This window comes from Maylandia zebra, linkage group LG20, assembly GCF_041146795.1.
Source record: "Maylandia zebra isolate NMK-2024a linkage group LG20, Mzebra_GT3a, whole genome shotgun sequence".
In the NCBI taxonomy this organism is placed as follows: Eukaryota; Metazoa; Chordata; class Actinopteri; order Cichliformes; family Cichlidae; genus Maylandia; species Maylandia zebra.
In genome coordinates, this window is record NC_135186.1 from 23592014 (window position 1) to 23608381 (window position 16368).

At 41.5% G+C, this 16368-nt stretch overlaps 1 protein-coding gene across 1 annotated transcript in view; it reads left to right on the top strand.

Annotated features, from left to right (window-relative positions):
- Nucleotides 1-6677, top strand: part of LOC101484945 (metabotropic glutamate receptor 7) — a 75530-nt gene extending 68853 nt beyond the window's left edge. Inside the window, exon 11 of the mRNA XM_004546029.3 lies at nt 5552-6677. Coding sequence (XP_004546086.1) covers nt 5552-5601 — 50 coding nt within the window. The 3' untranslated portion in view covers nt 5602-6677. The remainder of the gene's footprint in view (nt 1-5551) is intronic.
- Nucleotides 6678-16368: the final 9691 nt, after the last annotated feature.

The window sequence follows — 16368 nt, forward strand, 5'->3', positions numbered from 1 at the left end:
ACACATAAATGAGATCTTTTTAGTCTTTTTTAGATCTTTTTTCCTTTCTTGTACTAGAAAGCCCATTCCACTGGTTTAATAGGATGGTGACTTGGTTAAAATGATGTATAATGTCCCTTAAAAAGGACCCAGTTATCTTGTATCCTGATTAATAGTTCGACCTTTAGGCCAGCTGCATGGCAGGGAACATGAGAGATGGGGGCACTTGCTCTCTGAAGAGATTTCAAGCAGCAGGGCTTTGTCGACGGGCATGGAAGGAGATTATCTGTCCCTGTTGCTGTGTGTTACTCATACCACCCTTCATCTAAAACAGTAAGCGTGATCCTGTTAGCAGAGAGAAAGCTGGGTATTAGTACGTGAGTGGGGAGGCCTACATATTTCCGTAGTTAGGTGATATGGTGTTTGTTGTGGGTGAGAAACATCAACATGAGAAAGAGTTTTTTAAGCCCTTTAAAGAAGAAAGACTGCAAAGGCAGAATTCTAGGCCAGCGTTGCCATGGAAGCTTTATGCTCATCTCTAGTTGTCAGGACAAAGACAGTGAAGATTGACAGCTCATGCAAATCACACATCACAGCTTCCAAAGACCTCTTCTCCCACAACACTTCTAATCACACAGAGTGATCATGGCACCCACAGGTGCACCAGCCCCACAACCCCTCTCTGGATTATGCCTCTGAGATCACAGATTTTCCTGGGAATTTCTCCAAACAGCCAACAGTTGTCACACTCATCTGTCATGAGCAGAATGAGCGTGTGGGTCTGTGACTGAGTGTGCTTCTCAATGTGTGTATCATTGTGTGAGTCGAAAGTGTGAGTTATGCGCATAAGTCAGAGTGCTGATGCAAGCGTATCAGGGGATGGGGAGCACATCTTTGCCTGTCACACATGTGGCTCTTTGAGTAAATAGGGGTGAAACCTTGGCATCTGTTGTAGCAGCACATCAAAAGTCCCCAAGCAGGGCATGCGGTCTCTGTAAGACCCTCCCAAAAGTGCCCCCTATCTTCTGCTCGGTGTGTCTCTCACCTTCTGTCTCTCCAACATGAATATCTTCTCGCCTTTTCTCCCCTCGCTGCATGCACTCTCCTCCTCTTGCCCTTCTTTTTTTAGCAACATTGGAACTGACATTTATTAATGGCGAATTTATGTGCATGACCGCCCTGAAACCTGAACTGCGCCTCGAACATCCCGGGAGAATGTCCGTCAATTCCTGTAACCATCGGAGTGCCAAATTCCTTCTTTTCAGGGGCCCCCTTATGGAATGACTCAAACTGATTTATAGGATTAAGAGCATTAGCAGTTCTGCAGATTTACATTGATATTGATACGGTGTAATATCATCATGATTACACCTCTCGGAGAAGAGGCTTCGCCCTGAGATGTCGCATTGATTCACTGTCCCGTTACATTTTTCCCAACAGGCATGTGCGCGACTGCCTTAATGCTTCTCTGACTGATTTCATTTAATTAACAATGAAATCTGTAGTCGGAAAACACAACTTAACAAATGGAAGAACCAAAAGGAAGAAGAGTTATGGGAGGCTTTAATATTAAAAATTAGGATGATAGAGAGGATTTGTCTGAGCCAATTTCTATTACAACTAACTAGAATCACAGACGTTAGAAGATTCATGCTCTGGATTTTTTTTTAAATACTTCTTTATATGGAAATAAAATGTATATTAGTTAATCAATTTAGCTCTCTTTTCCATTAAGCCAACTTTCTTCTGATTGGCTGCCGCTCACAAACAGAAAGTTTGAATAGCAGGCGAATGTGACTTTTATCATATCTCATAGAAGACTTTATTATTTGAAACTCTGGCTATATCTAATATGAGAATTCAGCATTTTAACTGTATATATGTGACAGCAATTAAGGAAAAGCATAATACTTTAGGTCCCCTTAAAGGAAAATGAGCTTTGAGGATATGGCAGCCACAGATGGATGACTTGCTCACATAACTAATGTTACTGTCACACTACAATGCAACCAAAATTACTGCAGTGAACTTGCGATCTTGTTTTCTTTAAACTGGTTGCTTCAAGGATGGGAACCAGGTCTGCAACCGTTTGGAGTCAGCTGTAGTCTTCAAAACAACTTTGGTGCATCAAGATAAAACACAATCGATCAGCTTTCAGTTTGCAAATGAATGTGGTCAGGTTGGTAATTACATGCAATCTGTTTTATGGAAAAAACTGTGATAAATCATTCAATTCTGTTGCCATCTGTATAGACAGAAATTCACATTAACTACTTCTCCGAGGCAAGCTTTCCCAGATGAATGTGCCTGATCCCATCTGCCAGTGGATCACTGACTTCCTGACGGACAGGAAGCAGCATGTGAGGCTGGGAAAGAATGTCTCGGACTCCCGGACCATCAGCACCGGCTCCCCTCAGGGCTGTGTTCTTTCTCCTCTGCTCTTCTCCCTGTACACCAACTGCTGCACCTCCACCCACCAGTCTGTCAAGCTAATCAAGTTTGCAGATGACACCACCGTTATCGGACTCATCTCGGACGGGGATGAGTCTGCCTACAGGAGGGAGGTTGAACGTCTGGTGTCCTGGTGCAGCCACAACAACCTGGTGCTGAATGCCCAGAAGACAGTGGAGATTATTGTGGACTTCAGGAAGCACACAGCTCCACTCCCCCCCATCATCCTGACTGACACCCCCATCACCTCTGTGGACTCGTTCCGCTTCCTGGGTACCACCATCACCCAGGACCTGAAGTGGGAGCCCACCATCACTTCCGTCATTAAGAAAGCCCAGCAGAGGATGTACTTCCTGAGGCAGCTGAAGAAATTCAACCTGCCAACACGGACGATGATGCAATTCTACACTGCAATCATCGAGTCCATCCTCACCTCCTCCATCACCGTGTGGTACGCTGGAGCCACTATCAGGGACAAACAGAGACTGCAGCGTGTTGTGCGCTCTGCTGAGAAGGTGATTGGCTGCAGACTCCCATCTCTGCAGGACCTGTACACCTCCAGGACACTGCGGCGTGCAGCTCGGATCTCAGCTGACCCTTCTCACCCTGGACACAGTCTGTTTGACCTGCTCCCCTCAGGCAGGAGGCTCCGGTCCATTCGCACCAGAACCTCTCGCCATAAGAACAGTTTCTTCCCCTCTGCTGTCGGACACATGAACAATAACCGTATGACTGTTCCCACCACTAACACATGACCCTACGCTGTGTTCACTGCATCATTCCATGTTTGGCACTGATCACCACCTGCACTCATGTATATATCATGTATATATCTATCCACTTAGCACTTTTAATTCTTATTCTTATTTTTATATTTTTATGACAGTATGTTTGCACTGAAGCACCGCAGCAATTTCCTAATGTTGTAAACCTGCTCAACATTTGGCAATAAAACCCTTTCTGATTCTGATTCTGATTCTGATTCTGATTCTGAACTGCAAGATGATACAGGTGCTATGGGGATATAGCTAGAATACAACCAGTTGCAGAGGGACACATCGCATGCAAGTTGTACAGACTAGCTCAGATTGTTTGTGCTAGCTAGATGTGATGGTCTAATAAGTCTACGTTTATAAATTAGACGGCAGTAGTTTGCAACACTTCATCAGTCCGTCTGAGAGTGACAGGAATCAGTCCGAGGCAGGTTGACAGGTTGCTTTCACCCCGAGGCGGCCTGTGCAGTCGAAAACGGTCACAAAGAGGCTGACGCCGTTGCACGCTTAATCTTTGGGGTACCAGCTGCACCGGGCAACCACCAGTTTTTCCTAGTCACATGGAGGTCGCTGTCCTATTTTTACTCTAGTGTGACTGAACCAAAAACAATGTCATCAAGAAGTGGAAAGGCAGCTTGGATTTGAAAGCTCCAGGGTCAGTTGCTTGTACACAGCAGAAACCAAAATACAAGCCTTTAAAAGAGTTACATAATTTTTCTTCATCTATAAATTTGCATACATTTGTACTGATCTGATTTTAATTCAGCTTTTTGGTTTAGTTTTTAGCTTACTGCAGTTGCTGTGTGTGTGTGTGGGGGGGGGGGGGGGGGGATACGGGTTGGTGGAAGTAAAACTTTTTTTAATTAGATTTGAACAGTTATTCTACACATGCAGTTTTTTTTCTGTCCCAGTGACCAGTGAAATTAAAGTTAATTTACATAATCCTTCAAATGGCCCACTTAAATGAGGCGTTTCAGGAGGACTGCAGAATGGCGAGACTTGCTTCTGGAAGGGCTTTGTTAGAGTTAGGTGCCTAAACCCTGAGCTGACCGCTCCCCATAAATATGATACATAGAAATTGGGAAGTGATTAGTTATTATCCCCGGCGGAACCTTCCCAGGGATGCTGGGGTCGCGGAGGGGTTAGGCAACAGGCGGTGATGGAGGGCAGCGGCGGTGGCACTGATGTGTAAGAGGCAGAGGGAGCGAGGGGGAATTTGCAGCTTAAATAGACTATCAAATTGGGAGGGTGTGACTGGTACTGTATGAGCTATGTGTTGGATGTTTAAAGATGTTACATGTGAATGATGCAGCGCAGCTTGAGCTGCCTCCATTTATGTTAACCCCTTAGATCCGGTCATGATTAATGCACACAATGTATGCGCTACTCTGGCGCAGATCATAAACAGAGAAGTCGGATTCTTAAAAAATGCATGCGGTTCAAAATGTTTTAGTATCAAACCTGAAAACGCACACAAAAACATCTTACTTAAAAAAAAAATTTAAAAAAAAAATCCTCCTGACTATGTTTACCAGCAAGATTCTGTTGTACATTTACTAATGTTTTATTCATCAAACTTCCCGGCCAAGACTACAAAATGCAGCTGTAAAGAAATGGTGCGACTTTAATTGCATAGCCCATGGGAGATGGTCGCCATAGCAACATTAAAGTAGTAGAATAGCAATGACTGTGATTAAGAAATGCACAAACAGGACAACAAGCCTGCAGATACACATATCCTCCTACTTGTCATTGCTCTACGGACTACATCCACATTACCCTAGCCATTCTTCATAGTATGACACCCTGCTTAAATGTCACTGCAAGCCAAAGACTAACCACAACTCCACATTTTATTCCTACCATAAAACAGACAAGCCAGGATGACCTCAGTTTGCAAAAAAACTTTCACTTTGAAGGTCTGAAGCTCAAAGTGGTTCTCGATATACAGCAGGACACACAAACAGAAACTGCACACAGGCACGCAGCCACATTCTGATACGTTTCCATGGCAATCCAGACTGGGATCGCGTTGCATGCCCCAGCATTTGCTCGGTGCCCACTTGTGTGGTGTTTGTGTTTTTTATCACTAGTTAACATCTGAAAATAGAATCTAAGGCTTTGCATGGGGGCATTGTGAGTTGAAATGATACACAAGGCCTGGAATTTGTTTCTACTGATTGCACACAGCTGGCGATAAGAATGCACAGCACAGCAGGAAGGAGGATGACGATGTGTATTTACCTTTAAAAACATGCTTTCTTTTCCATTCTTCTGTTTATGTTTTAGCTGTGCTTAAAGTAAATCTTTATCTTTTTTTCTCTCTTCATATTTCACTGTGATTTCAGGTCAAGCAACAAAGAAAACATATGTGAGTTACAACAACCTCAGGATCTGATCTGCTTGGAAACGAATACTGTATGTCCTTTATCTGTGATTGAAAAGAGAGCTGTAGAGAAGCAGAGAAAGACAGACAGAGGCATCCCAGCACCACCTGCAGTACCTATGCACTCCAGGACTATGGATTGCATCCAACTTTCATCCAGACATGATGCATGAGTCCTGACAGAGACTAGCACGGCTTTAGGCCTGTGTGGCTGGGTCAAGCCTCCAGAACCAAACTGTAGGTTTTTGGGGTTTTTTAAACTTGTGTCATGGCCCCACCCCCCACCCCTTCTCTTGCTGACGGAGATCAACATGCCTGCTAAACAGGGGGCCACCGTGAATAAGGACAAATGCAGAAAAAGACACTGGATCTGCTTTCAAGATATTTTCTTTTAAAATGTCATTAAAGCCATATTCTCTTGGGGTTCCCATTATTGGATTTCTGTTTGTATTGTTTCTAAGTGATTTCTTTTTCTCCTGTGCCTCTTATTTCTTGAAATTGATTTAATAACCTTAAACAGCAAGCTCTGCCACATACAGTAATTTATTTTAATTAATTCAAATCAGTTCCAGATGATTCTTATGTTAGAGTGATGGGCATTGTAAGTATATATATATATTTTTTTTTTTGTAAATATCTGAGAGTATTTTCATGTTTGGAGTAAAACAATAGATATCCAGTCTTTGTTCTGTTGGATTTGAATGGTTATGAAAAGCACCACAAAGTGTTCACTTTGCATGTGCCAATGTATGTTTGTTCTATTTGATGTAAACTTGAAGAAAAAAAAGGGGAAAAAAAATAAAAAATAAACATAAATTCTGAAAATGATAATAAGCTTCAGCATCCTTCTGCTGCTCGTTTTCTTTACCAGAAGTGAACTTCACTGAGGGACAGAATATGGCTTTAATCTGTTGTTGAACTGACCTTCCCTGTATCTGCAAAAGCATGTTTGTTTTATTTAGTTTCACACTGGGTATATTATGCCTAATTATGGTGTGGGAAACATTAATATCAGAGCAATCTTGCAAGTATGTTGTGATGTCTGTCAAATTATGGACGTGTAATAAAATCATTTTGTTATCTTTTATACAACGAAACCAGACGGCATATCATAGTTATTTCTGTGCGTGCGGAAATGTGTGAGTTTGCACGAGAGACTCGGAGAGACTAAAGTCCAAAAGTGGCGTACAAGTGCAATCAGGCGTCGTGTTGTTTATACTGTAGGCTTGCGTAGCTGATGGAAATGTTTGGTGCTCGTACACCGAGGAGCTGTGACCTCTGCGAGAGAAAACGATGCCCACTTGCTGACTTCCTTACTCGCCCGTTTGCTCCTCTTCCCGCACCAACACCCCTCCCGAGTCTCACCGCCAATCCCCTACATGAATAATGTAACATGTCAGATCAATTTGTCCTGCTGATGACCAAGTCTTTACAAGCTAACCGCTCTTTATTCCCGTGCCTGCCTACAAGCATAATGTTACTATTTTCAATATTGATTATTGCATCAAAACATGAATAGGCCACGCATGAGAGACTTCTGCTTCTTCACCCTCTAGGCTGTTACTTGGCAAATGATATATGACCAAGAAATGCCGATTCCTCTTGTCTGTGCGTGTGTGTGTGTTTGTGCGAGAGGGGGAATGATACACACAGGTTTTCAGTTGTTTCTCTTTCCATTTGTCTGGCTTCTCGCTCCACTCCTATGGGACCAGATGGTCTTTACTTCTCATACGCACAGTCTGTCATTTTCTGTTGCACACAGCCAAGAAAAATCCCACTTATACCCAATTAAGACTAGCCTCTCCCCCACCAAATTAATTGCCTATGTGCAAGCAATCAGTAGGGGCTGTACAGAGTTTAGATTTGCAGCTCAGCAAAAAAAAAAGAACCGAAACAATAAATAACTCAAGCAATATCTTTTTGGATCGTGATGCAAAGAAAAGAAAAACTTTAAAATGCAGAAAATGTGTAAAGAAAAACAAAGCAGGTCCTGGAATCTCTTTTATAAACCTGCCTGAAATAGTATGGGATATGAACTACTCCATCACGAGGCTCTCGGGGCTCCTACGTAAGGACCCACCTGCTTAGTATGCACCTGTTCTGTAGGCAGCACATTCCAGGGAGACTCAAATGGGAGAAAGAATCATCAAAGGAAGGAAACTAATCATGGTGGACTAAGAGTAAGGCACATTCCACCAGGAGGGCTTAAATGTTTGAAACTTTTAAGGGATGCCAGTCACAGATTATAAGACATGGAGTATTTGATGCAGAACAATAGGTTTTATGGGCTTTTTAAAAATGTACACCAGCTTGAAAAGAGTTCTGGCTCTTAAGAGCTGTCTAGTTACAAAAATTGTCAAAACTGTCTTCTCTGTCTACGAATTACAAGCCTGCGCGACCCAATTTGGATGACAAGGTGATGGCGCTGCGCTGTGAAATGTGCGTTTTAGCGCGCACATCATGTGACTTGTAAAAGTCCTGGCACCGAAGGCTCAGGCTTTCTTCTATCTGAGTTTTCATGTCAGTTTGGTCCAGCTCCGCCTTTGAGGAAAGCCTTCTTTATCTTGTCAGAACTCCTGATGCGCTCTTTCACAGACAATTTACTGATGCTGGGTCTAGATTAGCTCTGTTTCATGGCTCCTGGGCTCTGGGCTCTCCTATCTCTCCATAAATGTCCAATTATCCAACTCCAGCCAGACTGAAACCTTATCTGCTTCCCATCAGTGACCAACTGAAGCCTGATATAACAGGGGGTGGATAAAGACACTCTTCACTCCACTTATTTCTTCCCCGCTGCATCTTGTACTGGAAACCTCCTTCTGATGCTTTTTGTTTACCATCATCTTTTCCTTCCACTGCATTCCTTCTGTTCTCCAGAAACCAGGCCAGTTACCATTACCAGTACACAGTGACGTCAAGATTTCATAAGTACAGTAAGCTAGCCACTGGCTAGGCATGAGTCATAACATCCACCATCTTCTCATTGACTCTAATTATCAGAAAGATCACTTGTAAATTTTGTTGCTCCACCAGTGAAATGCTGTTCATTCATTCGCTCCTTTGTTTGTTTTTCTTGAAGTGATACATGAAAATATACAATGCCTTTCACTCCAAGTGAATAATTAGTCCGGGGTGCCATTCCTTATCTGTCGGTCCACAGAGCAACACCTTGGCCATGCTTTGGCTGCACATCGTGTGTATGCATGTGTGTGTTTGTCACAGTGTTATTGCATTTTTAATCAGCGGAAGAGACTAGGCCTCATTCTCATCACATTAGTGTCTCCTGGTATTTATTTCTCTCTCTCTCTCTCTCTCTCTCTCTCTCTCTCTCTCTCTCTCTCTCTCTGTCAGTGCCTGGGGGGGGGGGGGGGGGGGGGGGGGTGTCGGTGGGTGGAGAGAATAGATTTGAAATTTGCTCGTTTGACAGTCGTTAGAGATATGGATTCTGACAGTACACAATTAGCTCAGTCACCTCCTTTATCTTCACTCATCTTCGGCTGAGGGATTTAGTATATGTCGCTTCTAATGTAATGATGGTTATACGTCTCTCACCGCCTCTCTCTACGTCTTCCTTTCCCATCTCTTCAATAGCCAAACTTCTAATTCTAGTTAATGATTATTCGAAAATTACATATCTGACTTCATGGATTTAATTGACTGCTGTGTTATTAGCATGGCTGAGTGAGACGAATGCTCTTCAGAATTTGCAGCTGAGTAGGTGCGCTAATCTGCCACTTTCCCCCAATTTCCCCTGTCACAAAAATGCATTCATGGAGAAAAGACGTACGCGAGCTGGCATAGATCTTATGAATATGTTGCATATTTGTTTCCCGCCTTGGCTGCGTGGAAGATGTAGCACACTCTCAGGAGCGTGTACTTGTATAGAATAAAGTAGTACATTTCTACCACTGAATCACAGCTCAGGTTCAGGACACAAACAAAAGCCAACAGCATTTAAAACAAGGCAGATCATCTGTGGCTCAAACAGGAGCTGACAGAGATAAGTGCTGGCTGAGTGTGAAATTTAACTAGAGAGCTAAGCCCTTGATTTCAGGGAGCATGGCATAAACAATGCATTTCCACATCCCACACAGATCACTGTTATTTCAAAGAAAAGTAAACGCCTAAAGAGAATCAAAATACCAAGATGGAAATGAATAGTTGGGGAAGAGTGATAGAAAATCCACATCAAACAAAAATGAAATGAAAGTGAAAACCAAAACGGTGCTCCTTTTTGTTTGGGAGTAGATTAGTAAAATCAGCTGTCTGGCTGTTATACTTTCATTTTTATACACTTTCTGCTGATCCTGTCTCGGGCACATAAATACACACGAATCCAACTTTAAAAGCTTATACCCACATGTTTTGCTTTGGGCATTGTGCAGGACGTGTACAGTGCAATGATTATAAATCAATTCAAAGTGTGACTTATACTCTTACCTCACGCACTACATCACTGAGGATCGTGTGTCTCATTTTTCAGTTGGCGGTGGAGTGCGGAGAACTCTCCATTTGATTAAACTCTACCCAAAGGCTGCATCAATTATGTATCTTCACAATGGAGTTAATGGACTGCAATAGCAGTTGAAGATGACTTGACTAAATTTCCACATGACATGACCAGAAAAATATCACTTTGGCAATCTAACCCTCCTGAACAGCTTGCCTTGAATGATAAAAGATCAGGTCTGCTTCTGGCTTATTAAATAAAATCACATTTTCTTTAGTTAATTTTTCTGTTTCTCTGGGTAAAACATTCTGTCCTCTGACAGATCTGTCTCATCGTGGGAGATCCTTATACATGCCATACACGTGTAAGCATATGTTCACGTAGCCGCTCTGCTACTCAGGAGACAGTGCATATTCCTTATTGTAACTGTGTGGGGTTATGTGTGTGCACTGCATGTCTCAGCTCAGCTTGCAATCCATTTACCTTGTGATCCAGTTTCTAGAATTCTGGTCTCGGGGGTTTTGATCCCATGAGTGGACCCTCACAGCGAACAGAAGGGGCCCGCCAAGCTCCGACCACACTGTCACTGACCCATCTGGCCATCAAGCCAGCAGGGAGTAAGACCAAAGCTGTGCACAAACATCCTGTGCTTACATGAGCCTTGCAGACTGCACAATGCCTGTAAAAGGTAGAAATGGTGTACAGCAGCAACCACACACTGAGAAACCCTCATGTTTTATTTTGATGTGCTGTGTGTTGTCCGGACCATGTATAATGACACAGGGCAGAGAGTTTCCAGCTAAATGCATACCACAAAGAGCAAGATGCGGCACGGTGCATAAACTGACAGTGATCCTGCTGCTGTGTTGTGTATAATTTAGAGCCGAAACAACATGTTGCTTCAGCTGTGATCTTTTCAAGTGAAGCAGAGGTTGGCTCGACATGACATTACAGAGCAAAGGGTTATTTAACCTGACCTCAATGCTGTTGTTTCTCCTTTACTTTGGAATGCAACGCCGCATAAATGGTTCAAGTGACCTCTCACACGACAAGTGTCTGCCGCGCGCCCTCAGCTGCCGCAGTAAGCCTCAGCTTAAAAGGCTGCGCTCACCATTAACGCCGGTGCAAGGCGAATTCTGTCATGTTTCATCCCCGAGTCGATTGTGAAAATCTCCCAACTTCTTAGCTTTGTCATGCCTCTGAAAATCCACAGCCTCGACGCAAATGGGCTCCTTCCATGACTGAAGACGAGGATTTCCATCCCCAGCTCTGGAATGGATCCAATTTATGAGATAAGGAGCAAAATGCAATTACTCTACACTTTCTAAATCTGTGACTGAATGATGGAGTCTCACAGTTGTCTCAACTTATCTCATTTTCTAATTATAAGTGTGACTCAAGAGAGAGCCGGCACGTTTTATTATCACCGGGAACTGACCGAGGATCACTTCTTTGCTGATGCACTGTTTAATACATAGCATCACATGCATCGATGATACCTTCATTGTTGAGCATGTGATGCCATGGTAACCCTTCTGGAAGGTAATGAATTGAAATAAACACAAATATCTTGTAATAGGATCTTGCTGTCTATACATGCAGAAACTGATTAATGATAATTGCACTTTTGTGTTTAGTTGGCCACAGCTTGAGGCTACCTTTTATTACTCTACAAAAGATGTGATGATCTCATGCAAAGGGCATTAATCAGTATCTTTGCCATGATGTGATGCTACTGCCATCTATTGATACTGCAGCATCTAGCTTTGCTTTCCCCCCGTGCCTTAAAAGCCTTCAGATATCTCACATCACATCTCTAAATGTAAGACCTGTGCAACCAGTACTGACAAATGACAAAATGCAGTAGTTCTGAAGAGACTTCCTGTTCAGTGCTAAGGGCAAAGAAGCTCATTGTGTCTCTGTTAAAAAGCATTTAAATTGACTTACCTAATTCTTTCACAAGATGGTGCTGGAGTCATTGCTGATGGGAGAGCAAGCTGTGGCCTGAGATGAAGAATTCATCACGATCATTTTCAGTGCCATACTTAGGTGCATATTTAGTTTTCAATTTTATTACGAATATACAATCTGTCTAACCCCAATCTTCCTCCTCATTACTTTAATGTGCCGCTAAAAGAGAAAAATTTCTAGAAAATGTGATGCAAAATACCAAAAACAATATACAAAAACCTAAAAATACCACCGTGGTATACAGCAATGCTCATTTGTGAGAGCAAAAATGAAAAACAGTCCTTTTATGTGCAGTTAACCAATTCATAGGCCTATGTGCAATTTAGTTATGGCTTAAAAACAAAAGAAAGTAAAAATATGCTTCTCTGGGTGATTGGGTCCTGGCAATATACTATGATATATGCATACAATAATACATTCTGTGTATAAAGTTGAAAATGGTGTTGAACTACCCAAATGCATGCTCTGTTAGACTTATTTGTAGCACAGATTCAACAAGGTGCTGGAAACATTGCTCAGAGGTTTGGGGGCATATTGGCACGATAGCATCGCACAGTTTCTGCAGATTTGTTGGTTGCACATCAATGAAGAAAATTTCTTGTTCTGCCACATTCCAAAGGTGCTCTATTGGATTGAGATCTGGTTGCTGTGGAGGCCATTTGAGTACAGGGAACTCATTCAAGTTCAAGAAACTGCTTTTCTGATGACTGCTTCCAGCAAGATACTGCACCATATCAGCTCAGATCATTACAGATGGGTACACTGTGGTCACTGTGGTCGTAAAGGGATGAACATGGTTAGCAACGATGCTCAGTAAAGATGCTCAGTCGGTACTAAGGGGCCCATAGTGTGCCAAGAAAAAATATGGGATTAACCTTGTTAAATAAAGGTTAACGAAAAGGAAGATGTTTGGTTTGAACTTCAGAAGGTCATCTTGTCCATGTCTGCGACATGAGTTCCTACCATGTAAATAACTGATTAGAGATCTCCATTAAGAAGAAGTATGTTTTATTCATATTTACCATAAAAGCTCCCATCTATGATGAAAAAGAAAAAGGAAAAAAAATGCTCATATGAGGAGATAATAACCAAAGTGACCTACTAGCAGTAAAAAAAGCCAGTGTTGACATGAGTTAGCAAATTAGCACTCAGGCTAGCAGGATGCCCGTGTATTTACACCACAAAACCAAAGGTAAAAAGAAGTCTCTTCTTCTGTTGTACAAAGTTTATAGTGAATTATTTTATCAAATAAACTTCCTAGTTACTCGTGTACTTACAAGTTTCTGTAAAAAATGTGTTTATTTTGCTAATGATGCTACACAATTTAAGCTAGCAGTATCATTTAAAATTTAAATGCATTTAATGTTTTATTTTTATTTCTAGCATTGATTTTGTTTTTATGTCCTTTGAATGATAAACACATTCTGGCTTTAGCAGATCTGGCTTTGGTTCAGTTTAGTTTTGCTTGGCAGCATTTTTAATATTTTAGTACCTTGAATGCTGAGGTTAAAGTCTACCTCTCCTTATAGATACTCTCCAACCGCAGCACATTCTGCATGATTTAATATGGCCATATGCAAGACATTTTTATGGATTGCTAATAATAACATTTGAAATATATAACTTGTGTTTCGCTGACAATTATCCTTCATCGTTATTATGTTTTTTATTATGGTGCTTTCTTCCTAATGGGAAACAGAGTGCCACATTTCTTGGGCTTTGGGCATCTAATGAGGCCTATTACTAAGCCGTCCATATCACATGGTGCTGCCCACCATCATACCCTCTCTGCTACTTCCAGTGCTTAGTAGCAGATCGCCTTACCGCCCCCTCAACACTAAGGTACATACAATGACTGATTAGTTTTTCCTTTTTAATCAAGAGAAAAGTTTGTGTCAATAATACAGGGCAATGGAAATAATTACCCTCCTGAGCATAATAACAGCCTGGCTTGGCATGGCTACCGGTGTAATTAGAAATTGTTATGACGGTAGGAATTATAAACACACTTACAAAACAGTATTTCTGATTAGCGGATACAGCTTGAGTTGCATAAACATCTAATGTGGGTACGTCGATACCCGTGAAAGAATTTCAATAACTAAACGCATAAAGTCAAGTATTTGTATTGATCTCTATCTACAGCTGCAGGCTCTCTCATTTTAGAAATGAAAAGTTCAGAAATAAATGAGATTAGTGGCTTTGTGTGAAGAGCTGCAAAGCAACCGCAACAGCAGGTTTTCGAGTAAAGTGCATCAGACACATCAACAACTGAAAGGTCAGTTCAGTTTTCACGAGCTTATACATTTTTCATCACATACATTAACTTTCATTCCAGGTACATTATTAATGAGTGCAGTGGGGGAGGCTGATGAAGTGAGAGATTGGCAGGGTATAAAATAGCCTCAACTCAAATTCTGATGTACCCTACTATTACATCTATTTATTGATCAGCTCAGCTCCATTTCTAGAATCAAATCACTCAGCTGTAGCAATTAGGTAAGTCTTCACCTGGAGTATAAATAGAAAGTAAACGTGCTATCCCTTTGTTTCAAGTCCTTCACCATGTTTAGCAAATTTGTTCATTTTACCAAACAAGGTCCAGCTTGAGTTCTTTCTTTTTAAGAAAAAGAAAAGATACAAACAACTGTTCTTGTCCTCTGTGCCTTTCCTCGACTCCAGAGCTGCTGATATTAGAAACTGTGACTCTTACTGCTCAGCAACACAGTGGTGTGTTATCATAACGGCATATCTAGACGCGACATATCTTTGGTCGTGTTGAACAAAGCAAGCCAGAGGCGATCCTGCAGGTGTTAATGGTTTGGTAAACAGTTTTTAAAATTCCCATCATTAGAAAGTCATTAAAAATATCCGAGCAATCTTTAAGACATAATGCCAAAATGAATAATAGGGGAAAATTCACCCAAGTGAATTGATTTTCTTAATACATTCAGATAAAACTAAATACTACAAAGTGAAGAAGATTAGTGTCACTGAATATATATATATATTTTGGGGTCATGACTTTCTTCTCAAAACTATTAGAAAAAAAAGTCAGATAAATTAAAGTGTACTGAAGACCTTCTGGTGACACTTAACGGCCTAAAACCTCTTTTTTTTGGTCAATCTAATGATCCATACGGTGTACAAATGCTCTTAAGTTAATAAAAATCTGGCTAATATTACTGCAAGAGGAGGTGCCATGTCTTCATATTTAAACAAGACACCCCCGACATTAAAAATCACCTGCCTAATACTGTGTAGGTCTCCCCTCATCCACGAAAACGTCGGGCTTGCTGAGGTGCATGCTGTAGGAGCTTGTTTCGATTAGAATCTGGGGATTTTGGACTTCTTGGGCTCTCTGTCATGATCCTTCAGCAGTTTTCGATTTAGCGCTGTGAGGTGCAGTGTCTGGCCATCAGGCAGTGGTTTTGCCTTGAAGGAGAGCTCTTGGCAAGCAACAGTATTTAGGTGGGTGGTAGGTAAGTAGCGTCCACTGTGCTAGTGCCAGAAGCCAAGTTTCTAACATAACATTGCATTGAAATAAGTTAATCAGTGTTACACACTTCACCTGTCAGGGCTGTGGTTAATCTGTGCAGTGTTCAATCACACAGTTAGTGCTTGGAGGAAACAGAGCTTTTAAGTGCTGGCCACTAATATCTCCTGTAAATGAATCAGTCGCCCACAGTTAGATGGTTGTTGGCTAACTGATAAATGATTATTACCTTCAATTTGTAACATAATTCACCTCATAATGATCAATTATGTGTAATAGAGACTGGTGAGACTGAGCAAATGAGAGCATAATTACAGAACTGCCAAAGAAATTTATAATGTAATTTTTGAAATTCATGGACATTTTCTGCATAAACCTTCACCTGCTACAGATACATGACTTACGTATAACAAGTTATGGGAATAAGTCCTTTCTAAAAAAAATAAAAGCGGTCTTTCTTTCTATGTAATGCTATCTAAAGAAATAGCAGAATATAAAGTACATCAAATAGGTCCTGAAGTGTACACCACTGCCATGATGTTTCACAGCAATTCACAGTTTAATGATTTTTCTCGGACTACGCAAAAACCAATCAAAATGTCATGTATTGTAATTTGAAAATATACGTTTTCCAAAGCAGCATGGGTCGGCAGCATGTCAACTGTTTTTGACCTTTTTTGAATAAGCCATTGTAACAAAGAATTTGAAAGCAGATATTAGTCATTGTTATTGATATTTCTCCAAGAGACGTAGGAGCATGGAGCCTAAAAAAAGGAAAACTGCCCACCGAAATGCCACAGAAAGGGAGCCCTTTTCTTAAAATATCACACCGTCTCGCAGGGGCTGCTTGCTGTGTGCTTGG